This window comes from Medicago sativa, chromosome 4 (genome assembly GCF_051527215.1).
Source record: "Medicago sativa cultivar Bolivia chromosome 4, Bolivia_mono, whole genome shotgun sequence".
Classification (NCBI taxonomy): domain Eukaryota; kingdom Viridiplantae; phylum Streptophyta; class Magnoliopsida; order Fabales; family Fabaceae; genus Medicago; species Medicago sativa.
The window spans coordinates 84,466,931-84,485,249 of NC_140752.1; the positions used below are offsets into that span (position 1 = coordinate 84,466,931).

Below are 18,319 nucleotides of genomic sequence, written 5' to 3' on the forward strand. Positions count from 1 at the left end.
AAATAAAAAAATGATGTTATGTTAGTTACCAAGCTATGTTCACAATTATTCGTATGTTAAACATGATTGGATGTTAATTTGCGTCATGCTAGTTTCCATATTCATATTAGGATTCCATCTTGTATCTCTACTATTATTATGAATGAAATGCAATAAGTTTCTTCTTGTCAAAAAAAAAAAAACATGATTGGATGTCTCATGTAAAATGTTGTTGGATTTACGTTGCATGCAAATTAAACTATTTATTATTTTATTTGTTATTATTGTTAATTCAATAATTATATGATTCATACAATAAAATTCATTTTTGAATTTAGTTTACTTCATTTAACTCATGTAATATTTAAGATTTCACAACTCATACAATTGTAACAAAAAAAAAAATACAACTCGTGGAACTGTGTTCACATGAATGATCATAAAAAATACAAAAATTTATAAACATACAATATATTCATTTCCGTGTTTTTATTTTGTCTTCATGAGCTTAGCTCAGTTGGCATGAATAATACATAATATATGTAAGGTTGGAGTTCGAACCCCGACCAACCACCACAAAAAAAAAAAAAAATTCATTTCCGTGATCATAAAATAATTATGAATTGTATGCATTATCACACAATTTAAATTTTGTCAAAAAAAATCATTCAAATTAAATTAATTTAATCCATAAATATTTATGTATCAAACAATCACACAACCATAAAATTTATCACATGAATCTTTTAGACATTTCATTAAGATAAAACAATAATTGTTATAAAATATTGGTCACAATTAATTATGAATCCAAATATTATATTTTGTACATTTATATCCAAATATTCAAATTTTTGTTTTAAAAATGGTTTAAATCAATAAATTATATTTTAATTTATTTGCCATTAGTATGAGGTTATTTTTTGTTTAAAAAAAAAGTATGAAGTTATTTTTAATTAAACACAATGGTACAACAATCTACGCTTTCATCTCTCACATGTTTAATTTTTAATTAAAAGTAAAAAAAATGTTTTCATTTTCCCTTTTTTTTAGGGGATGTTTTCATTTTCTGTGTGTTGGGCATCAACAACTTATTTTTTTTTTGTAGTGACTGACGTTCAAACCCTGAACTTTGCATATTTTATGCATTGTCCATATCAACTGAGTTAAGAATTGATCTATTTCGATTCATCATATCCTTCGAGAGGGGAATTCTTGTGCCGACATTCTTGCTAAGATGGGAGCTAACCGTTCAGACCATCTTGTTACTTTCAGTGAACCTCTTCATTGTTTAGCATCAGCTTTACTAGGCGATGCCTTAGGCGTGTCCTTTTCAAGGACTTAATTCTTTTTTTCTTTCTTTTCTTCCTTTTTTTTTCTTTTTCTTTTGTAACCAAAAAAAAATACCAACCGAATTAAGCTCACGAGGACCGAACATCAATAACATCTATTTATACTCAATCATTTTCCTTTCATTTTTTATTAAAGAATCATATTTTCCTGCATGGCTCACGACAACCACTCAATATAGTAGCACCGGCCATCATCTAGTTCTTATTTTTCCAAGTGATGTTTTTTTTGTTCAACGTTTAAATTAACGCGTCGTATCTCAAATTAAGAATATCATATAAAAGTGTATATTCTTTTTGCATAAAAAGTTATGCAATTATTATTTTTATGTGTTTGATTTATATTTTTAAGACAAATTTTTTTATAATAAATTATTTATATTTTAGCCTTCTCGTATAAAATTGTTTGTTTCCCTTATGATAAAAAGTACAAAATTGGCTTTATTAATTATTAACATGACATGCAAGCACATGGCAACATGATTAGGGTTATGATTATCAAAGTTAAGCTCTTCCACTCCATTTTTTTAACCCTATCATTCATAAAATATTAGTAATTTAGAGTTCGATCTTAAGATAAGTAATGTTTGATCAAAAATTATTCTATTTACGATTCAAACTCGAATTCTCCTTACTAATTAGTCATTTAATAAAACTCGTCAACTACTTAACTCAATTCGTAGTTGGTTAGTTAAACTCAAGTTTAATCATATTAAACTAACTAAATTTGATGAGTTCTGCATCACAGACAAGACAAATACTAATAATTAGTGAGAAGCAAATAAGAGATTAAAATTACAATTAAATCATAATCATAGAAGTGTGGAAGTGGACCACAAAAACAAAAGCATCTGATGGGAGCTAAGAGAAGGCAGTACAACAGATGACAGACAACTCCATTGCTGCCTCTCTCTCTGCTCATTGAAAGTTGAAACATAGAAAGAATACTGTCACCATTGCAATTTAAAGTTTCTTTTTCAACCCCACACATAACTTGCTTAATCACAGCTTCTTTCAACACAGAAATCAAGGACAACCCATTATGTAAAGATTGCATTTTTACTTCATCAAGGACAAACCCATTTATCAAAAATGGATTATGAAAGGATTCAAAAGCCTCAGGTTCATTTCTATCTATCCCATTTCTTCCAACACCCCCTTTTAGCTTGATTTGAACATTTTACTCTTATTACCAGCTTTCTGTGCTATTAGGAAACTGATATATCAATGTAACAATGTTAAAGTTGTTTACTTTTCTCGACTTTACTGCAAAGTGTAACACTTCTTTGTTCTTTCTGATCTGTTTCTTTTTTGGGATTCTTTTATGATTTTGATTTTTGGTCTTATTTGGAACTTGGGTTTGTAGGGTGGTGGTGGATTTTCACCAGGAAAATTGAGGAGCATGCTTCTTGGTGTGGAGAAGAAGAGGAAACAAGAGGAAGAGCTTGATTCTAATTTTACTCCGAGATCTCGAGATTCGGACATGGATGAATCTGGTATGTTTTTTCATGTGATTTTTGTTCCTGTTTCTTTGAAATTATAATGCTGCTTAGAAATAGTGTATGTTGAGTTTCTCTAAATGTATGTTTTGTCAGAGTTTGTTGGTTTCTCCATGACCATTGTGTAATTGCATTGTTTCTTATGATCTACTGATTCTATATTCTTTTCACTGACATATATTTTAACTGTTGGTTGAGCCTCCTGTTTGAAGAGTTTGAAATTCAAATGTGTTTTGATTTGTATCCTGTGTGGATAAACAACTTAATTAAGTGTTTATAGCATAAGTGCGTATCATATAAGCTATTTCCATAACAAAACATAAAATGAGATGAAATTATTTTCATATAAGTTATACATTGTTTTCATAAGCTGTTCTAGAGAGCTTACAAAAATAAGTTGAAAACAACTTACCGACATATCATAAGTTATTTTCATAAAGTCTTTAAACAGTCTCGCTATTGTTTATGCCAACAGATAAGCTCAAATAAGTCAATCCAAACTGGCCCTACATAACATATGATATTGAAAGGAGTGTCATTTATGGATCTGCCTGTTACTAACTTACCATAATAGAGTGACTGGTGTTTCCTATTTTGGTAAGCTCGCTGTTTGACACAGTCACATATCTGTTATCTGTTACAGGTGGCAGCAGTTCTGATCATTGTAAATATGTAGATGTTGTGAGTGTCCTTCCTGAATATTCAACTTCTACCGATCAAACCTGTAGCATTGAGGCAGATTGTGGTGACCGTTTGGCGAAGGCTAATGCAGTAATGACTTCAAGGAATAGAATCCTCGAAGACCCTTCTTTAGATTATGATAGTGGGTATGATAGCATGATCATGTCCCCATCAATGTTTGAATTTCAAAAGGCCGAGCGTGCCCCACCACGAGTACCTGTGGGGCCTTTCTCAAAACCAGCACCATCTAAATGGGACGATGCACAGAAGTGGATAGCAAGTCCGACATCAAACAGGCCAAAGACTGGACAAAGCCAGGGTCAAGGTGGGCATGCAGTACCGCGTAAGGTTGGTGGTCTTGGAAGCCGGCAAGCTTCAATGAAGGTTGTCGTTGAAGTTCCAGATCAAAAAGAAATTGGTTTAGATGAACCGGATACCAAGCAAATTGATGCAAATCAAACGAAGATGGAAAGTGGCGGACAGAAGTTTTTGAATTGGGATGATGACCCCTATGCAATTGCAGATGCTTACGGTAAACTTATGATTTTGGTTTAGACTACTTTACCGAGTTATCACTTGAACACGCTATCTTTTCCAATTTCAAAATATAAAAATAAATTATTTTCCTGCTATTTTTATGGAAATTGGTTTGGTCTATTTATAATTTCTAATGTGTCCAGTTGATGCAGGCTCTGCAATGCAGAGGACATAGCTTAAAGATATTAATTAAAATTTTGGTAGATTATGTTAATTTAGTTGGTAACTTATTTAGAGGCCAAGGGGTTCTTGTATAGGGTTTTCTTAAGTTATTATTTTAAGGATGTTAAGGTTTGTATTTATTTAATTGGGGCTGTTTATTCACAAGTTTGACGAGTCCTGTATGAATGATATAATTAGGTATGAAAAATATTAACTTCCAGGTGTGTGACGCATGTCTTTTTCTAGGAAAAATTTATTGCCCTTCGGTAGTATTGAAAGAATGGGTTCTACACTTCTACTACCTACCGCCATTCATTTTTTTTCAAGTCATTTTTAAAACATGCTCAGAGTGTAATAAAAAGCTAAAATAAAAAGGTTGCTAAGCATTTAACCAAAAATGGAATGGCAGGAATACCCACTTTTTCGGTACCAAAAGCTGGCATATAATTTTATCCAGTGTAATGTCTGAGAATTATAGGTGTGGTACTGAAATGCCAAGGTGTCTCCTGTCTTTTATCTTCTGTTGGTAGTTTTATTAATTTTATCAACAACCTCTATTCAATTTTTTTGATAGGAAGTGTTAAAGGATGCCAGTTATAATAGGATTAATTAGTTAGTTAGGAATTACTTAGGAGGCTAGTCTCTATAAATAATCCATTTGTATCCTTCATTTCACATCTTTTCAATATGATTCCCTATGAGTTTTACTCTCAATTTCCCAGCTCTAAAGGTATAGTTTCTCCTTGATTTCCTCTTCCTTGTCTGATTCCTAATATGATATAAGAGCGATACCTTCCACCGCTATGTCGGCCTTGCCAGAGACATCTGGCACCTTCCGCTGTCTCGCATAGAGAACTTTTTACTGTTATTTTTGATCTAGCATCATTCCTCGTGATTCACTCCATTATTTGTCATCCAAGGACTCTGCTAGTGTGTGTCTTAGACCCTTGGCTTCTTGAATTAGACTTTCCGTGCACGTTCACCAATGGTTAACCATAATTATGCTGATTTCTTCATAGTTTTGCTCAAATCTTGTTATTTATGAAAATTTAAGAAATTATGTTTTAAATAAACTTTCATTCTAAGGCCTAACAGCGAAGTCATTTGAGTAGGCACATTAGATTTACTTAGGACAATTACTTACTTTTCTGTTGACTGGATTTGAAAGTCTTAAGTCATATAATAAATAGTTTGAGACTTGGGACACATGGATGTGAAATTAACTAATGATATCCTATGATTAGAAGTTGCTAAAACTATGGAAATAAGCAGTTAAATAAACGAAGTAGTTTAATTTAGTAATTATAGTACTTGTGACCAACTCTCACTGATTCTTCTTTGTTCTGCTGTTTTCTTTTGGCTATTTGATATCAGCGGTTAGTCTCAGCCAGCATAATTCATCTATTGCTGCCCAGACTGCAGCAACATTTGTTCCTCCCCCATCAACAGCTCGATCGGTGTCAATGAGAGATATGGGAACAGAAATGACACCTATTGCTAGCCAAGAGCCATCAAGAACAGGTACACCAGTAGGGGCAACAACACCAATGCGTAGCCCTAATTCTTCCAGGCCTTCTACTCCCACTAGAGCCGCCCCTACAATTTTTACCGATCCATGTAACGATAATCTGAATCTTAACAAGAACGAGTTGTCTGAAAAGGAGCTACAGATGAAAACCAGGCGAGAAATAATGGTCCTTGGGACGCAACTAGGTAAAATGAACATTGCCGCTTGGGCTAGCAAAGAAGAAGAGGATAAGGATGCATCCACTTCACTTAAAACAAAAAATGCTGAACGACCAGCTAAGAGTGTCGTTGAAGCACGCGCAGCAGCATGGGAGGAGGCTGAGAAGGCCAAATATATGGCCAGGTAAGTTTACTCTAATTATGAATGTTTTCACTATCAGTTGAATACGAGCTATCTGAAGAGCAGTTACGTGCGGGAGATACCTTGGTTTATAAAATAAAATAGGAGCTATACTGAGAAGTTACAAAATAAGAATGTTTTAATGCTTTAAACTGCAATGAAGCACTTAAGTGCACTAATTATTTGATCTATATCGATTATAGATGAAAATAAAAATATTATCATTCTTGTGAGTTGTGAGTGAGTACATAACACACCTCTAGAAGATTGTCATTCTCTGTTACCTAACTCCTTTAATCTTATTGTTGTCATTTTTCTAATAGGGATATGGTGTTAATTATGCAGATTTAGGCGCGATGAGATGAAGATTCAGGCATGGGAAAATCATCAGAAAGCAAAAACAGAAGCCAAGATGAGAAAAATTGAGGTGTGCATTGTCTGCTTAAATACTAATTTTGTTGTTTCTAACATGGCATTTTGCTAACACATGTTAAGAAGGCAAGAGTATTAATAATCATATACCTACAATATAAACTAGTTTTACATGTCTAATCGTATATTACCATGATAAGTAATTGTGAGTGTTTAAAGAAATAATATTATTATGTAGTAAGATGACAAAATACAATTGAACATTTGTATACACTTTGTTTTACATTGATGATATATAGCTATTAAACTTATGAAAACAATACTCATAATCCCCCCCCAATAAAAAAATCGCCAACAATAACAATAATACACTGGTTTCAGGTAGAGGTTGAAAGAATACGGAGTAAGTCGCATGATAAGCTGATGAACAAATTAGCAGCTGCAAGGCACAAAGCTGAGGAAAAGCGAGCAGCAGCAGAAGCCAATAGAAATAATCAAGCTGCTAAAACCGAGGAGCAAGCAGAATATATCAGAAGAACCGGTCATGTACCTTCTTCATATTTTTCATTTCATTGCTGCACTTGGTGCTCTTAAAGAGAGTCACTCCTTGTTTCTTGTTAATGTATTGTTTTTCTATAGGTGTTCTGTGTTCATTGCCTTTTGCTGCCTACGTCCAAGCATGTTCAATATGCTTCTTGTATTTTCTTCATGGTATTAAATGATATATTTTCTGCATAAAAAATTGTCAGTTAGAAGAGTTGCTATTTGTCCAGTTTTTGTTTCTTTGATATTTTATTCCTACAGAATCATAAATAGAAGTCTAGTGTTTCATTTTTTGAAAAAGCCAAACAGTTTATTCAAAGTACAAGGTGTGCTGGAATAAACAAAAAGTACAGTGGATAGTACACAGAAGCAATTAAACATAAGCCAACTAAGGCAAGCCTATAAATGCTCAAGCACCATCTAGACGTCCTATGACATTTAAAGTTAAACAACAATGACACCTAAAGACCCAACTCCCAAGTGGTTTATTGCTAAACCTCCACGCAAACAGCGAGACCTTTAGTGGAACAAGCTTATTCCAAATGACATCACAAAAACGAGAAGTACTGCAATCCCTATTCGTCAACACACTATATGAATATCGTCTAATCTTGACTATGAGCATTACTCCATACCCATTTATCATTGACGTTAACATGCAACGAAACATTATCTAATAAAGAAAAGTACTCCACCACCAACTTCTCTTCCCACGAAAAGATTTCTGAGCACCTCTATCAATCTTGTCTGCTTCATACAAGCTAACACTTAGTTCTTTTATTGAATTTCCATAGCAGTTTTATAACACATGATGAAATTAATTTTTAAAAGAGAAATGCTAGCAACACTTGTTTCAACACACTCTTTTGATTCGTTAAAATTCACACGGAACCCACCAAATTTATATAGGACCCACGTGATTTAGTGGAACCCATGTGAATATTAAACAATCAAACAGAGTGTGTTGTTAGCCTTCCTCTTTCTAGAATCTCCTCCTCCAAATTTTCCCGACGACTTCATTGATAGTAGGATTAGGCAGAAGCATTATTGGTGATATTTCCAGTATGGTTGTTTTTATTTTTTTTTTATGTTTGATTTAATCTTACTTAAGTTAAAAAATAATTTTACGAGGGGAAGCCACTCACTTTGGTGATGTCAATTTGCCCTTCGTGAAATTTGGTATGAAATATCTCCGTGCTATTTAGCAGCTCTCTTAAAAAAAAGTGATAAAAATATAAAGATATGTGTATTCTCGTTATCATAAATGGAAAATGATAAATTATGGAAAATGATAAATTAAGAGTGATAAAGATCTTAATTAGAATATGTTATTAAAATTACGTTGAAAACTATAAGTGACTTTTTTTGTTGGGATATATTTTTTTGTGTAAGTGTGAGTTATTATGAGACACAAAGTAGTATTAATTAACCTTTATTTGAGTTCAAATGAGTTTAACTAGGACAATGCATAAAATATGTAAGGTCTGGATTTTAAACCCCGACAAAAAAAATGCACTTAAAAGTTATGGATAATGATGTTTAAATTTGCGGTTAAATGTATTGAGTGGATGTTGATTGCAGTGTATTGTTCTATTCATTAAGTAATATCCATTTAACATAATTAACAATATATATTTTTTTTTGAGAGGATAATTAACAATATATTTGAAATGTGTAAATATCGTGAGTTGTTCTAGTTCTAGAATAAAATAATTGGGACGTACTGTGCAGCAGATTTAAGCTATGCGGCAGATTTAAGAGCGATGAGGTGAAAATTCAAGAATGGGAAAATCATAAGATAGCAAAAGCAGAAGCAAAGATGAAAAAAATTGAGGTGTGTGTGCATTCTTTTGTTTGTTAAAATTAATTTCTTCTTCTTCTCCTTGTTTCCCTAAATTTTATATAATAAAAATAATTTATTCTCAAAACAAGATAAATTGGTACGTTGCAGATAGAGATTGAAAGACTACGGAAGTCACATGATGATGTGAAGAATGAAATAGCAGCAACAAGGCAGAAGGCTGAGAAAATGCGAGCTGCCGCGGCCGCAAAAGCCAATAGAAATAATCAAGTTAAGGAGGTCGTTGCTGAGGGCGTAGCTGGTGCTGTTGAAGAACAAGCCGGACATTTTTCAACTAAAGCAATCTCTTGCTGCCGTTTCTGCTTTGAAAATTAATGAGACTCACGTCCCATGTTAAATATGCATTCTTCTATTTTTCCCATGCTAACTCTAAAATCATGCATACATTTTCTGCATAACAAGTTATTAAGTGTTTGTATTAATTAACTCAGGCCCAAACTTACTTAGTTGGCTTTTTAGAATTATGTTGTTTTTTTAGCTTTTCAGTTAAAGAACTCTTTGTATAAATGATTTTCACATTTGATGGTCGCTAGCTATGATCATTGGTCAATGTTCCAAAGAATATTATTAGCTTGATTGAAATTGAAGTTTTCACACCACCTCAAGGTGCAACACAGGAGCCATGGAAGACAAGGGGAGGGGGGCAGGATTTGAAGATCAAGAATCACCTCTTTCAAGCAATTGATAGAGGAATTACCGAGAATATCTTCAACAATGACACATCAAAGATATTTGGAACACTACAAGAAAAGTGTTGATTAACCACATGCAAAATCCATCGATAACCCTATAAATTTTGGGTTAATGTGTTGTTTCTGAGGATTCGATTCTCATGGACACAATTCAATTGGAATTGTTTCTCTCCTAAACGTTACCTATTGTAGGTAAGGTTTCTGAGAAAACACTCATAGGTAAATTTTTGAAGGAAAATTCCCTAGATAACTATAACATTTAAATGATATTTTTAAATTTTTTCTAAGGGAATAATCCATTGGTAATGATTTTTTTTCTTCCAAAAAATTATAAGTATATTAACAGTAAACTAACATATTATACACACAAAATTTATATTCTAAAAACAAAATATGGTATGCAATATATTGTCTGAAAATGATAACCTTAGAATTCTGGCCTAAAGGGGTAAACAGTTGGGTACCTATGCAAAAAGGAATCCTGCATCTTTTGTAAAATATATTAATCGAGAAGAAGCTTGGAGTGATATAAAGCCCTATGGTCACTTCGTTAGAATTTTTGTGTATAAGCTATGGAGAAGTGCTAATAACACTATTTTCTCAACACTTTTTCAAACAAACATTCATTCATTAGGTAAAATCAATGTAGATCCTATGCATTGTAAATGAGTCTCCACATAAAGTGATAGGACACGTGTGGATCTTATCAAATAAAAGAGCGAATATTAAAGAGTATGTTGAAATTGAAAATAAGATGTTTCGAACATTTCTCCTAAATCATGTTCACATACCTAACAATTAAGGAAAGAGGTTGGATGACAAAAGTGTTAATCGTGCAATTCTTGAAAGCAGTGAAGAATCAAAAGCTTATAGGCTCTATGATTCAATTTTAAAGAATATTATCATCAATAAAGATATGGTATTTGTTGAATTTAAAAACCGGAACTAAAAAAAATGAAGTATGATGTAATGCTTGATGCAGGGGACATGCCTGATGCGGGAATCAAATCTGATGAGGAAGCAAAATCTAAAGAGAAAGAAATAGCAAATGCAATAGATGAAATTAATGAAATAGAAGTAGATCAGATGAAGATTTGGAACTTGAAAATACCTCAAAATGTTAAAGTGTTCCTTTGACGTGTAGTAAGGGGCTATCTTCCGACCTCCTGTCATGTTCAAGAATGTGGTGAATTGTTTCGATTGTTGTACTCATTGTGAAGATTCTTATGAGAACGATTGACACACTTTTTTGGATGCAACAAAGCAAGAGAGATATGGCTAGTGATAAGTTTTTGGAATCTTGTTAGTGGCTTAGTAAAGCCGACATATGGTTTTATATCACTTTTGTTCAAGATTCTATAGGTAAGGTTACATGATCATGTTTGATGATTTGCAGGGTTGTCTTAGACAATTCTAAGGCCTCGTTTTAATCTTATGAATTGGGCCCTTAATAAAACAAACACTAAAAACACAATTTTAAAAAACTTACTAAAATCATTAAAAAGATTCACTACACTATCGAAGATTTGAACCCAAGACCAAGGGCATACACGCGTTACACTTAACCACTGATCTGCTGCAAATTGTTTAAAAATAGTTAACTTTGACATCATATAACGAATGTTTTCAACCTTATATGTAAGAAAAAAGTATGATGGGCCCAAATTTTTTGAGGCCCAATGGTCTAACCCAGTCTAGACGGGCTATGAGACGACCCTGATGATTCGTAATGATATTGTAGTGTATTTGGCGGCACCAAAAAAAATAAAAAGTGGGAAAGCCACGAAGTAAGACACATGATTTTTGTGCAGTTGACGCAGAACTGCTAGTGCAGTTGGTTGCACACTCATGCATCATACCAATGCACAAGAAAACAGAAACAACGAGGTTGGTCAAACCAGAAGTTATAAATGAGCTTGATGAATTGAACATTATTATTGCGTCTATTGAATTTGATTGTAAGTCATCTATGGACGACTTATCATTTTTTTAGGAAGGATGATCTATCTTGTATACTTAACTCTCACCTCAAATTTAGCAGCATTATTTTGCATCATAAAACTTTGATACAATTTTTTTCTAATATTTAGAGTAAGTTTCATTTGAAACAAACAAAGGTCTTTCATTTGTTAGCTAACACGGTAGTGTTACATCTAGTCCCTAAGTTTATAATACTGTATCTAATCAAATATATAATTGATAATTGATTGTTATTACAATGAAATTAGTTGAGTTTGTTGTCGTAAAACAAAAATCTTACTATGTATGTGTTTGGTAACCCGTTTTCAGCTCCCAAACGTGGTTTTTTGTTGCCAAACCGCGTTTTTGCATTTTTCATGTTGTTTGGATGAATGAAAAAGTCGGTTTGTAAAACGTGGTTTTGGTTCAAAAAGCCAGTTTTCCTGAAGCTGAGTTTTGTAGCTTCTACGGCTGGGAAAACGTGGTTTCAACCTTTAATTTCTCAAGTGACCAATTTACCCATACCTTCTTCTCCAATTTTCTTCAGATCTCCTAATTTTGTACAGATTTGCAGATGAAACAAAGAAAAGAGGAGAAAACGTAATATAAATTAAATCAAAGAAAATGAATTGAAAGACTGAAAATCAAAACTCTGCGCATATCTGTTCTTAATCAGTGCTTCAATGGAGTAAGCTTCTTGTGGGAGTGGTGTTTCTTTGCTTAGAGACTGTACGTGGATACGGAGAAGGATAATGGGTTAAAGGATAAGGCCAAGTTTCTACGGAAAAAAAAGGGTCTTGTGTATTTTTTAAGCCATGATTTATTTATTACGGTGCACCTATTGTTTATAATGGATTATTTTATATTTTTTTTTACATCTTTCGAAGCTTATATTGTATTAAAAAAATCACCCAATTGAAGAAAAAAAACTACTCTTATTTTTTTTGACAGAAAAAAAAAGCTACTCTTATAAATTAATATTATTTTTAAATGAATTTTTTAAGTAATAAAATCCATTTATGATAAGTTGAAATAATCATATAATGAGAATGAGACATTTACTTTTAAATACAATTAAAAGGATAATTTGGTCATTACACATTCAAAATCAATTTTGATTCAAACTATCCAAACAACATCAACTCATAAGAATCACTTTTAAATAAGTATATCCAAACAAAAATCAATTCACATCCAACTCACTTTTAACCAAAATCAATTCTCTCAAACTCAATTCTATCAAAATCAATTCTCTCCACCGCCATATCAAACACACACTATAAAAAGTGATTAAGGTAGCAAAACACTTTTTTTTAACACTTAAAACCTAAACCTAAAACCAAATGAAAAGAAAGTCTTTTAGCTCTAGAGGGCAGGCAGTCTAAGCCCTATGGTGGTGCGGTAAGTATTTTGTTTCACTATACCGTTGCAGAGAGAAGATGATGATAACAAGTGAGTCAACAGAAATAGGACAGGTGTCCAACAAAATTTTGTCAAGATCTTCTCTCATTCAAATCGAACCATTAAAAGTACACACAACACACAAACACAAAGACAAATATGAATCATGTAAATCTTACAATTTCGACAAAAATCACAAAAATAAAACCAAACCACGCTTACTTGTTTTACCTTAAAGCCCATCATCACATTCTCTTACTCTCTCTCTAACAAATAATAAAACTCTGTTTCTCTCTCATCTACTCTCTCTCTCTCTCTACCCAATTTCTGTGGCGGCTCTCTCTCTACCTCTACTTCTTCTCCTCTTCTCAGATTGAGATTTGGATCCATCGATCTCTTCTTCTGGGTTGGGTTGTTCGCCATGGTTGCCCAACAGCCACAACTTCAGATTCAGACTCAGCAACCAACACCTTCTCCTCAAGATGAAGCCTTGAAAAGGAACACCGATTGTGTCTACTTTCTTGCTTCTCCCTTGACATGCAAAAAGGTTCTTTTCTTCTTCTACCTTTTTCTAAAAAGCCCTTTTTTTTTCTTTATCAATTATATCTTTTAGGGTTTCAGATTCGAATTAGTTTTGGTTATTCTATCTTTTAATTATTGATTTGAAATAAAAATTTAATTTTGATTAATGGGGTTTGGTTTTCTTTGATTAAAGTTTGTGTTTTTAATTCCCTAAAATTGTTGAATTGTAGATATCCCATCCATGAAGATTTTTTTGTTAGACTGTGAATTTTTTATGGATTGCGTTTCTTGGTATCTTGATTAATTGATCATCTTGTTATTTGATTGGATCTCACTGACTGTTTTTTGCCTCACTTTTTGATCATTCCTTTTGTATTTAACATAGTGGGTGAAGGAAATTAGGATGAACGGGGCTCTTGAACCCTAATTGTGATTGTTAGGACCATAATTTTTGTTATTTTATTAGATTAGATCAATTGCATAAATTCAGCCACAAAAGTGTAAGCTGATGTCAATTGAGCATTTGGAATTTTGAAAGCATGTGTATAGTGTAGTGAATGGCCTTTCATTAAGTTTAGAGTATTATACATAAGCGTTTATCATGATAGCGCTTGTGCTATAAGCTGCAAATAAGCTATTTATCCAAACAGGTCCCTATTATTATTAAAATAAAAAGTTTGTAGCTAGAGTATTTGAGTCTTGATTATAGGTTAGCCTGTATAGTGTTTGTTAGCAGTTGTGTTTTTTTGAGTAATCCTGGAAGTTGTTTTTGTTAACTAGATTTCAAAATCTACTTGAAAGAACTGCTTTTTTTTTATTTTTTATTTTTATAGATTCATTCTAATACATGCTGCTTTTATTTTTGTGGCTGTGCGAATCATGTGGCAATGATTAGTTTTTGCTGAACAATAATGTGCATCTGTTATTAAGAATATAAGGTTATCTCGTCATTGAAAGCTGATACATAATTTGATTTCATTGCTGACGTCATTTTGATTTGTTCTCTTCTTTATTGAAACAGGGAAACGAATGTGAGTACCGCCATAGTGAGTATGCTAGAGTCAATCCTAGAGATTGTTGGTATTGGTTGAATGGTAACTGCTTGAATCCCAAGTGTTCATTCCGTCATCCGGTGAGTTTCTTTACCAGCACGAGTTTTCTGTCCTTTTATTTTAATTGAGTTATGAGCTAATATCTGCCATTTTGTCCTATCTTTTGACTTGTCTGTATGGCTTTTACTAACAGCATTTTGTTTTTACATGCAGCCTCTTGACGGGTTGTTAGGAACACCACCGGCAACTGCTGCTGCTGCTGGACCATCTGTCCCCACGCCACAGATTGCGGCAACATCTGCAACCCATGCACCGCCTTATAATGGTAGTAAACAAGCCGTACCTTGCATTTTCTTTCAAAAGGGGTTTTGCTTAAAAGGTGACAGATGTGCCTTCCTGCATGGACCAAACCCTACCAGTGGCAGTAAAATAGCTACACAGGGGTCAATGACAATGACCAACCAAGGAGCTGAGAATCCAAGTTTTAAGAAACCTTTTGGCGGCATTGAAAAACATGCACAAGAAAGGAAAACTTCCCAAGCAAATGTTGCAGGTGTTGAAGCTAAACCTGTCCAAAAATTTGAGACTGCTCCACAGAAAAATATGTTTAAGTTGGTGAAGCATGTACCGCCACCACCTGCAGGGTTAGATAATGAGGCTTCGCGATTTAAGACAACTAGTTCTCCACCGCCAACCAATGGGCCTAATGCCCGGTCTAATCGTGTGCATCAACCTCGTTTGCCAGATGATCACAATTTCCATAGTGGTAAGGACAATGACGAGTTTCTCAGAGAGTCGTCTCCTGGGTTTGATGTTCTTGTAGCTGACGAACTTAGAAATTCTGATTACTATCATGGGGAAGATGAATTTGGTAAAACAAGAGGTCAAGATGAAAGAGGCCCAGACTCTTTGAATGAATACGATGTAGGGCATTCTGCTGATTATAGTTTAGCTGCTGATATTGATCGAGATAGATTTCGTGTGCCCCAAGGTTATGACTCATATGATCACATGCAAGAGCCATATGGCTGGGAACCTAGAAAGGGATCAGCCCAAATAGAAAGGACTCATCACAGATCTCGTAGTCCTGACAGTGTTGAGGTCTCAGATCTCCGACATCGTTTATCCAAGCGCAGGAAGGGAAACGGCTTAAAATCTGTCGTCGCTCATGATGAGGAGCAAAGTCATCGATTTTCTCGGAAGGATTCACACCAGTTACCTTCAAATGAGAGATCCGTCAATAATCGTTTCCGAGGCAGAATAAATCTTCCACCAAATGGTGGTGACAGTCACCTAGAGAGGGACTTAGACAGAGGAAGAACCAGCAGTCACCTAGAGAGGGACTTGGACAGAGGAAGAATCAGTGGCCGGTTGTCATCTGGAAGGCTTCAATCGCCTCATGAGGGAAGGATCCAGGATAGATTAAGAGGAAGGTTGCCAGATGACGAGAGGAGAAACTTCAGCAGTCGATCGAATGAGGACCGAAGTGGGTTCTCTGCGCCAAAAAGTCTTGCTGAACTTAAGTATGGGAGGAACACTGAGAATAATGACCAACAATCATTTGGAAAGAGGAAAAGCTTCAGGGATCACCAACAATATGAAGATGATGTACCATTTGAAGGTCCAAAACCACTTAGTGAAATTCTGAAGGAGAAGAAAGGAGTTGGAGCTGGTGCAGGCTCCTCCCACAGTAGCAAACATGATGACAATAAGAATGAAGGAATTACCGAAAACGGAACATTGTCAGAGAGCAAGGAAGAAGAGCCCAAGATTCAGGCTGCTGATGGAGTTGACAATACTGATGTAACTCGTGGTCAATCATCTGAGGAAGGAATGATATATGATGAAGCTGCCGAAGATCAGGAGTATGAAGGTGAAGGAGACTATGAATATGAGCAAGGTGATGAGGAGTATGAGTATGAACAAGTTGAGGGTGAAAATCAAGAGCAAGAATATATGGAAGATGAAGATGGGGATGACTTTGCCAAGAAGATTGGTGTTGTTCTTTCATAATTTTTATGGAGAAGTTCATAAACATATTTTGCTATTGATAATGATCTGATGAGACCTTATATTGTCTCTTTAACTTAGCAGCTTTTTTCTGCTTAAGCATGTAGGCCTCAACTGGGGTAATATCTGTCAATTTTTATTTTCTTGTATTGATTTTTACAGTGTTTTAATCTGATTGAGTTGATATTTTTATGTAAGAAGTGGGGCATTTTGCTGTACTCTCATGCAGAGTGCAAGCCTGTAACGTTAGAGAGTTAATAATATTTGCAGTTACAATACAGTTTTTTCCTTTAGTTGATATGATGGAAGCTTGTATTTCAATTTAAGTTAGTCCTATAAACATCATTTTAACTGAACTTAATTTATTGTTTTGACATATAACTTCTTAATTACTTAAGCCTTTAAGATCCCCATTGATGGTTCAAGCGTGTTACGTATTTTAATATCACTTATGATGACTTTTGCATGGAACAAATTTAAGCTAAATCTTTAGTAAATTTCATTGCAAAATACTACTATTTCTATTTGCTTCTAGTGGCGAGTAACTAGACAATCTTCTTTCTAGTTGCTTTTTGAGATTTTGTTACTGTCCACGTCAAATTGTAACTATGACCAAATAGTGCTTGAATTGGTTAAAATAATTTCTTGGTAGCGCGAGATTGTTTTTAAGAATGAGAAATGATATTTTGACAACCACTTTTTGACAACTTTTGGACAACTTTCTCTCTCATACTCACCTGATATTGTTATCCTCTCTTCCTTTTTCTCTCTCCATTGTTTTTGACCAATAAGAAGTGAGAAAAACAAGGTTGTCAACAAAGTTGTCATCAAATGGATGTCAAAATATCATTACTCTTTAAGAATAAAGATTAATTTGACCAGAACAAAAATTTATATCATAGATTATTTTCAATTATAGACCATTATAAAATTCTAATTTTTTTTTTATTAATTTCACACACTAAGTTACTCCACATTCACAATTTTTTGAGCTATGTTTGAGGATTCAATGAAAATAATAATAGGGAATTCTACTTTTGTGCCCAATAAAATGATGCCATATCTAATTTTGCTCTTTATTTCCCTTCAGCACTATTCTGGTAATAAAATTAGTAAATTTAAAACGCTGGTTAAAATCCGGCAGAGGAAACAAATCCGGCAGATTTGATTCTTTAATGTCGGAGACTGTCAGACAATTGTGCACGACCATCTCGGTCAGAATATCATTATTGCTCTAAAATGATCCTCTACTCTATAGCCATCTAAGAGATCATAAGACTATTAATCATACTCTGATCACAAGGTCCGAAATCATCCACTGAATTATTTGTGTTTGTCTCTCCTAAAAACCAAGGACACGTTGATATGAATCTTGCATTTTATTGGTTAACGAGGCATTCTAAGCTTAGCGCCTGTTTGTTTCAGATTTTTTTGAAAAAGAATCTATTTTTTTAACTAAAAAATCACTTTTTTCATTTTTGTAGTGTTTGTTTAAGATTTTTAAAAAATTCATCTTGTTAAAAAAAATCATTTTTAGCCTCAAAATGAAAAGCTATTCTAAGTAGCTTTTCCAAAATCTATTTTTTTTCTCTAAACACAAGAAACTCAAGGGTAAGAGTTTCAAATCTTAAAAAAATGATTTTTTTTGTTAGTAAACAAGCAGAAATAGCTTTAGATTTTTTTAGAAAACCTCTAAAAAAAAATCTCTAGATTCTTTTAACCCAAAATCTATTTTTTTTAAAGCTGAAACAAACGCACCCTTAATGAGATACAAACAAGTTTTTGTGGTTGCAAACATATGGAAGTTTTTTTTTTTTTTTTTAACTCGATATC

General features: G+C 33.7%; 2 protein-coding genes across 2 annotated transcripts; both read left to right on the top strand.

Moving 5' to 3' along the window:
* Positions 1-1,623: 1,623 nt before the first annotated feature.
* Positions 1,624-7,218, top strand: LOC146932943 (Remorin family protein). Its single transcript, XM_085704666.1, has 6 exons — positions 1,624-2,450; positions 2,695-2,824; positions 3,471-4,040; positions 5,582-6,077; positions 6,420-6,501; positions 6,828-7,218. The coding sequence occupies exons 1-6, from the start codon at positions 2,421-2,423 to the stop codon at positions 7,038-7,040; spliced, it is 1,521 nt and encodes a 506-aa protein (XP_085560792.1). The 5' UTR covers positions 1,624-2,420; the 3' UTR covers positions 7,041-7,218.
* A 5,918-nt stretch (positions 7,219-13,136) lies between these two features.
* Positions 13,137-16,766, top strand: LOC146932944 (CCCH-type zinc finger family protein). The gene is made up of 3 exons (XM_085704667.1): positions 13,137-13,449; positions 14,446-14,556; positions 14,690-16,766. The coding sequence occupies exons 1-3, from the start codon at positions 13,324-13,326 to the stop codon at positions 16,487-16,489; spliced, it is 2,037 nt and encodes a 678-aa protein (XP_085560793.1). The 5' UTR covers positions 13,137-13,323; the 3' UTR covers positions 16,490-16,766.
* Positions 16,767-18,319: the final 1,553 nt, after the last annotated feature.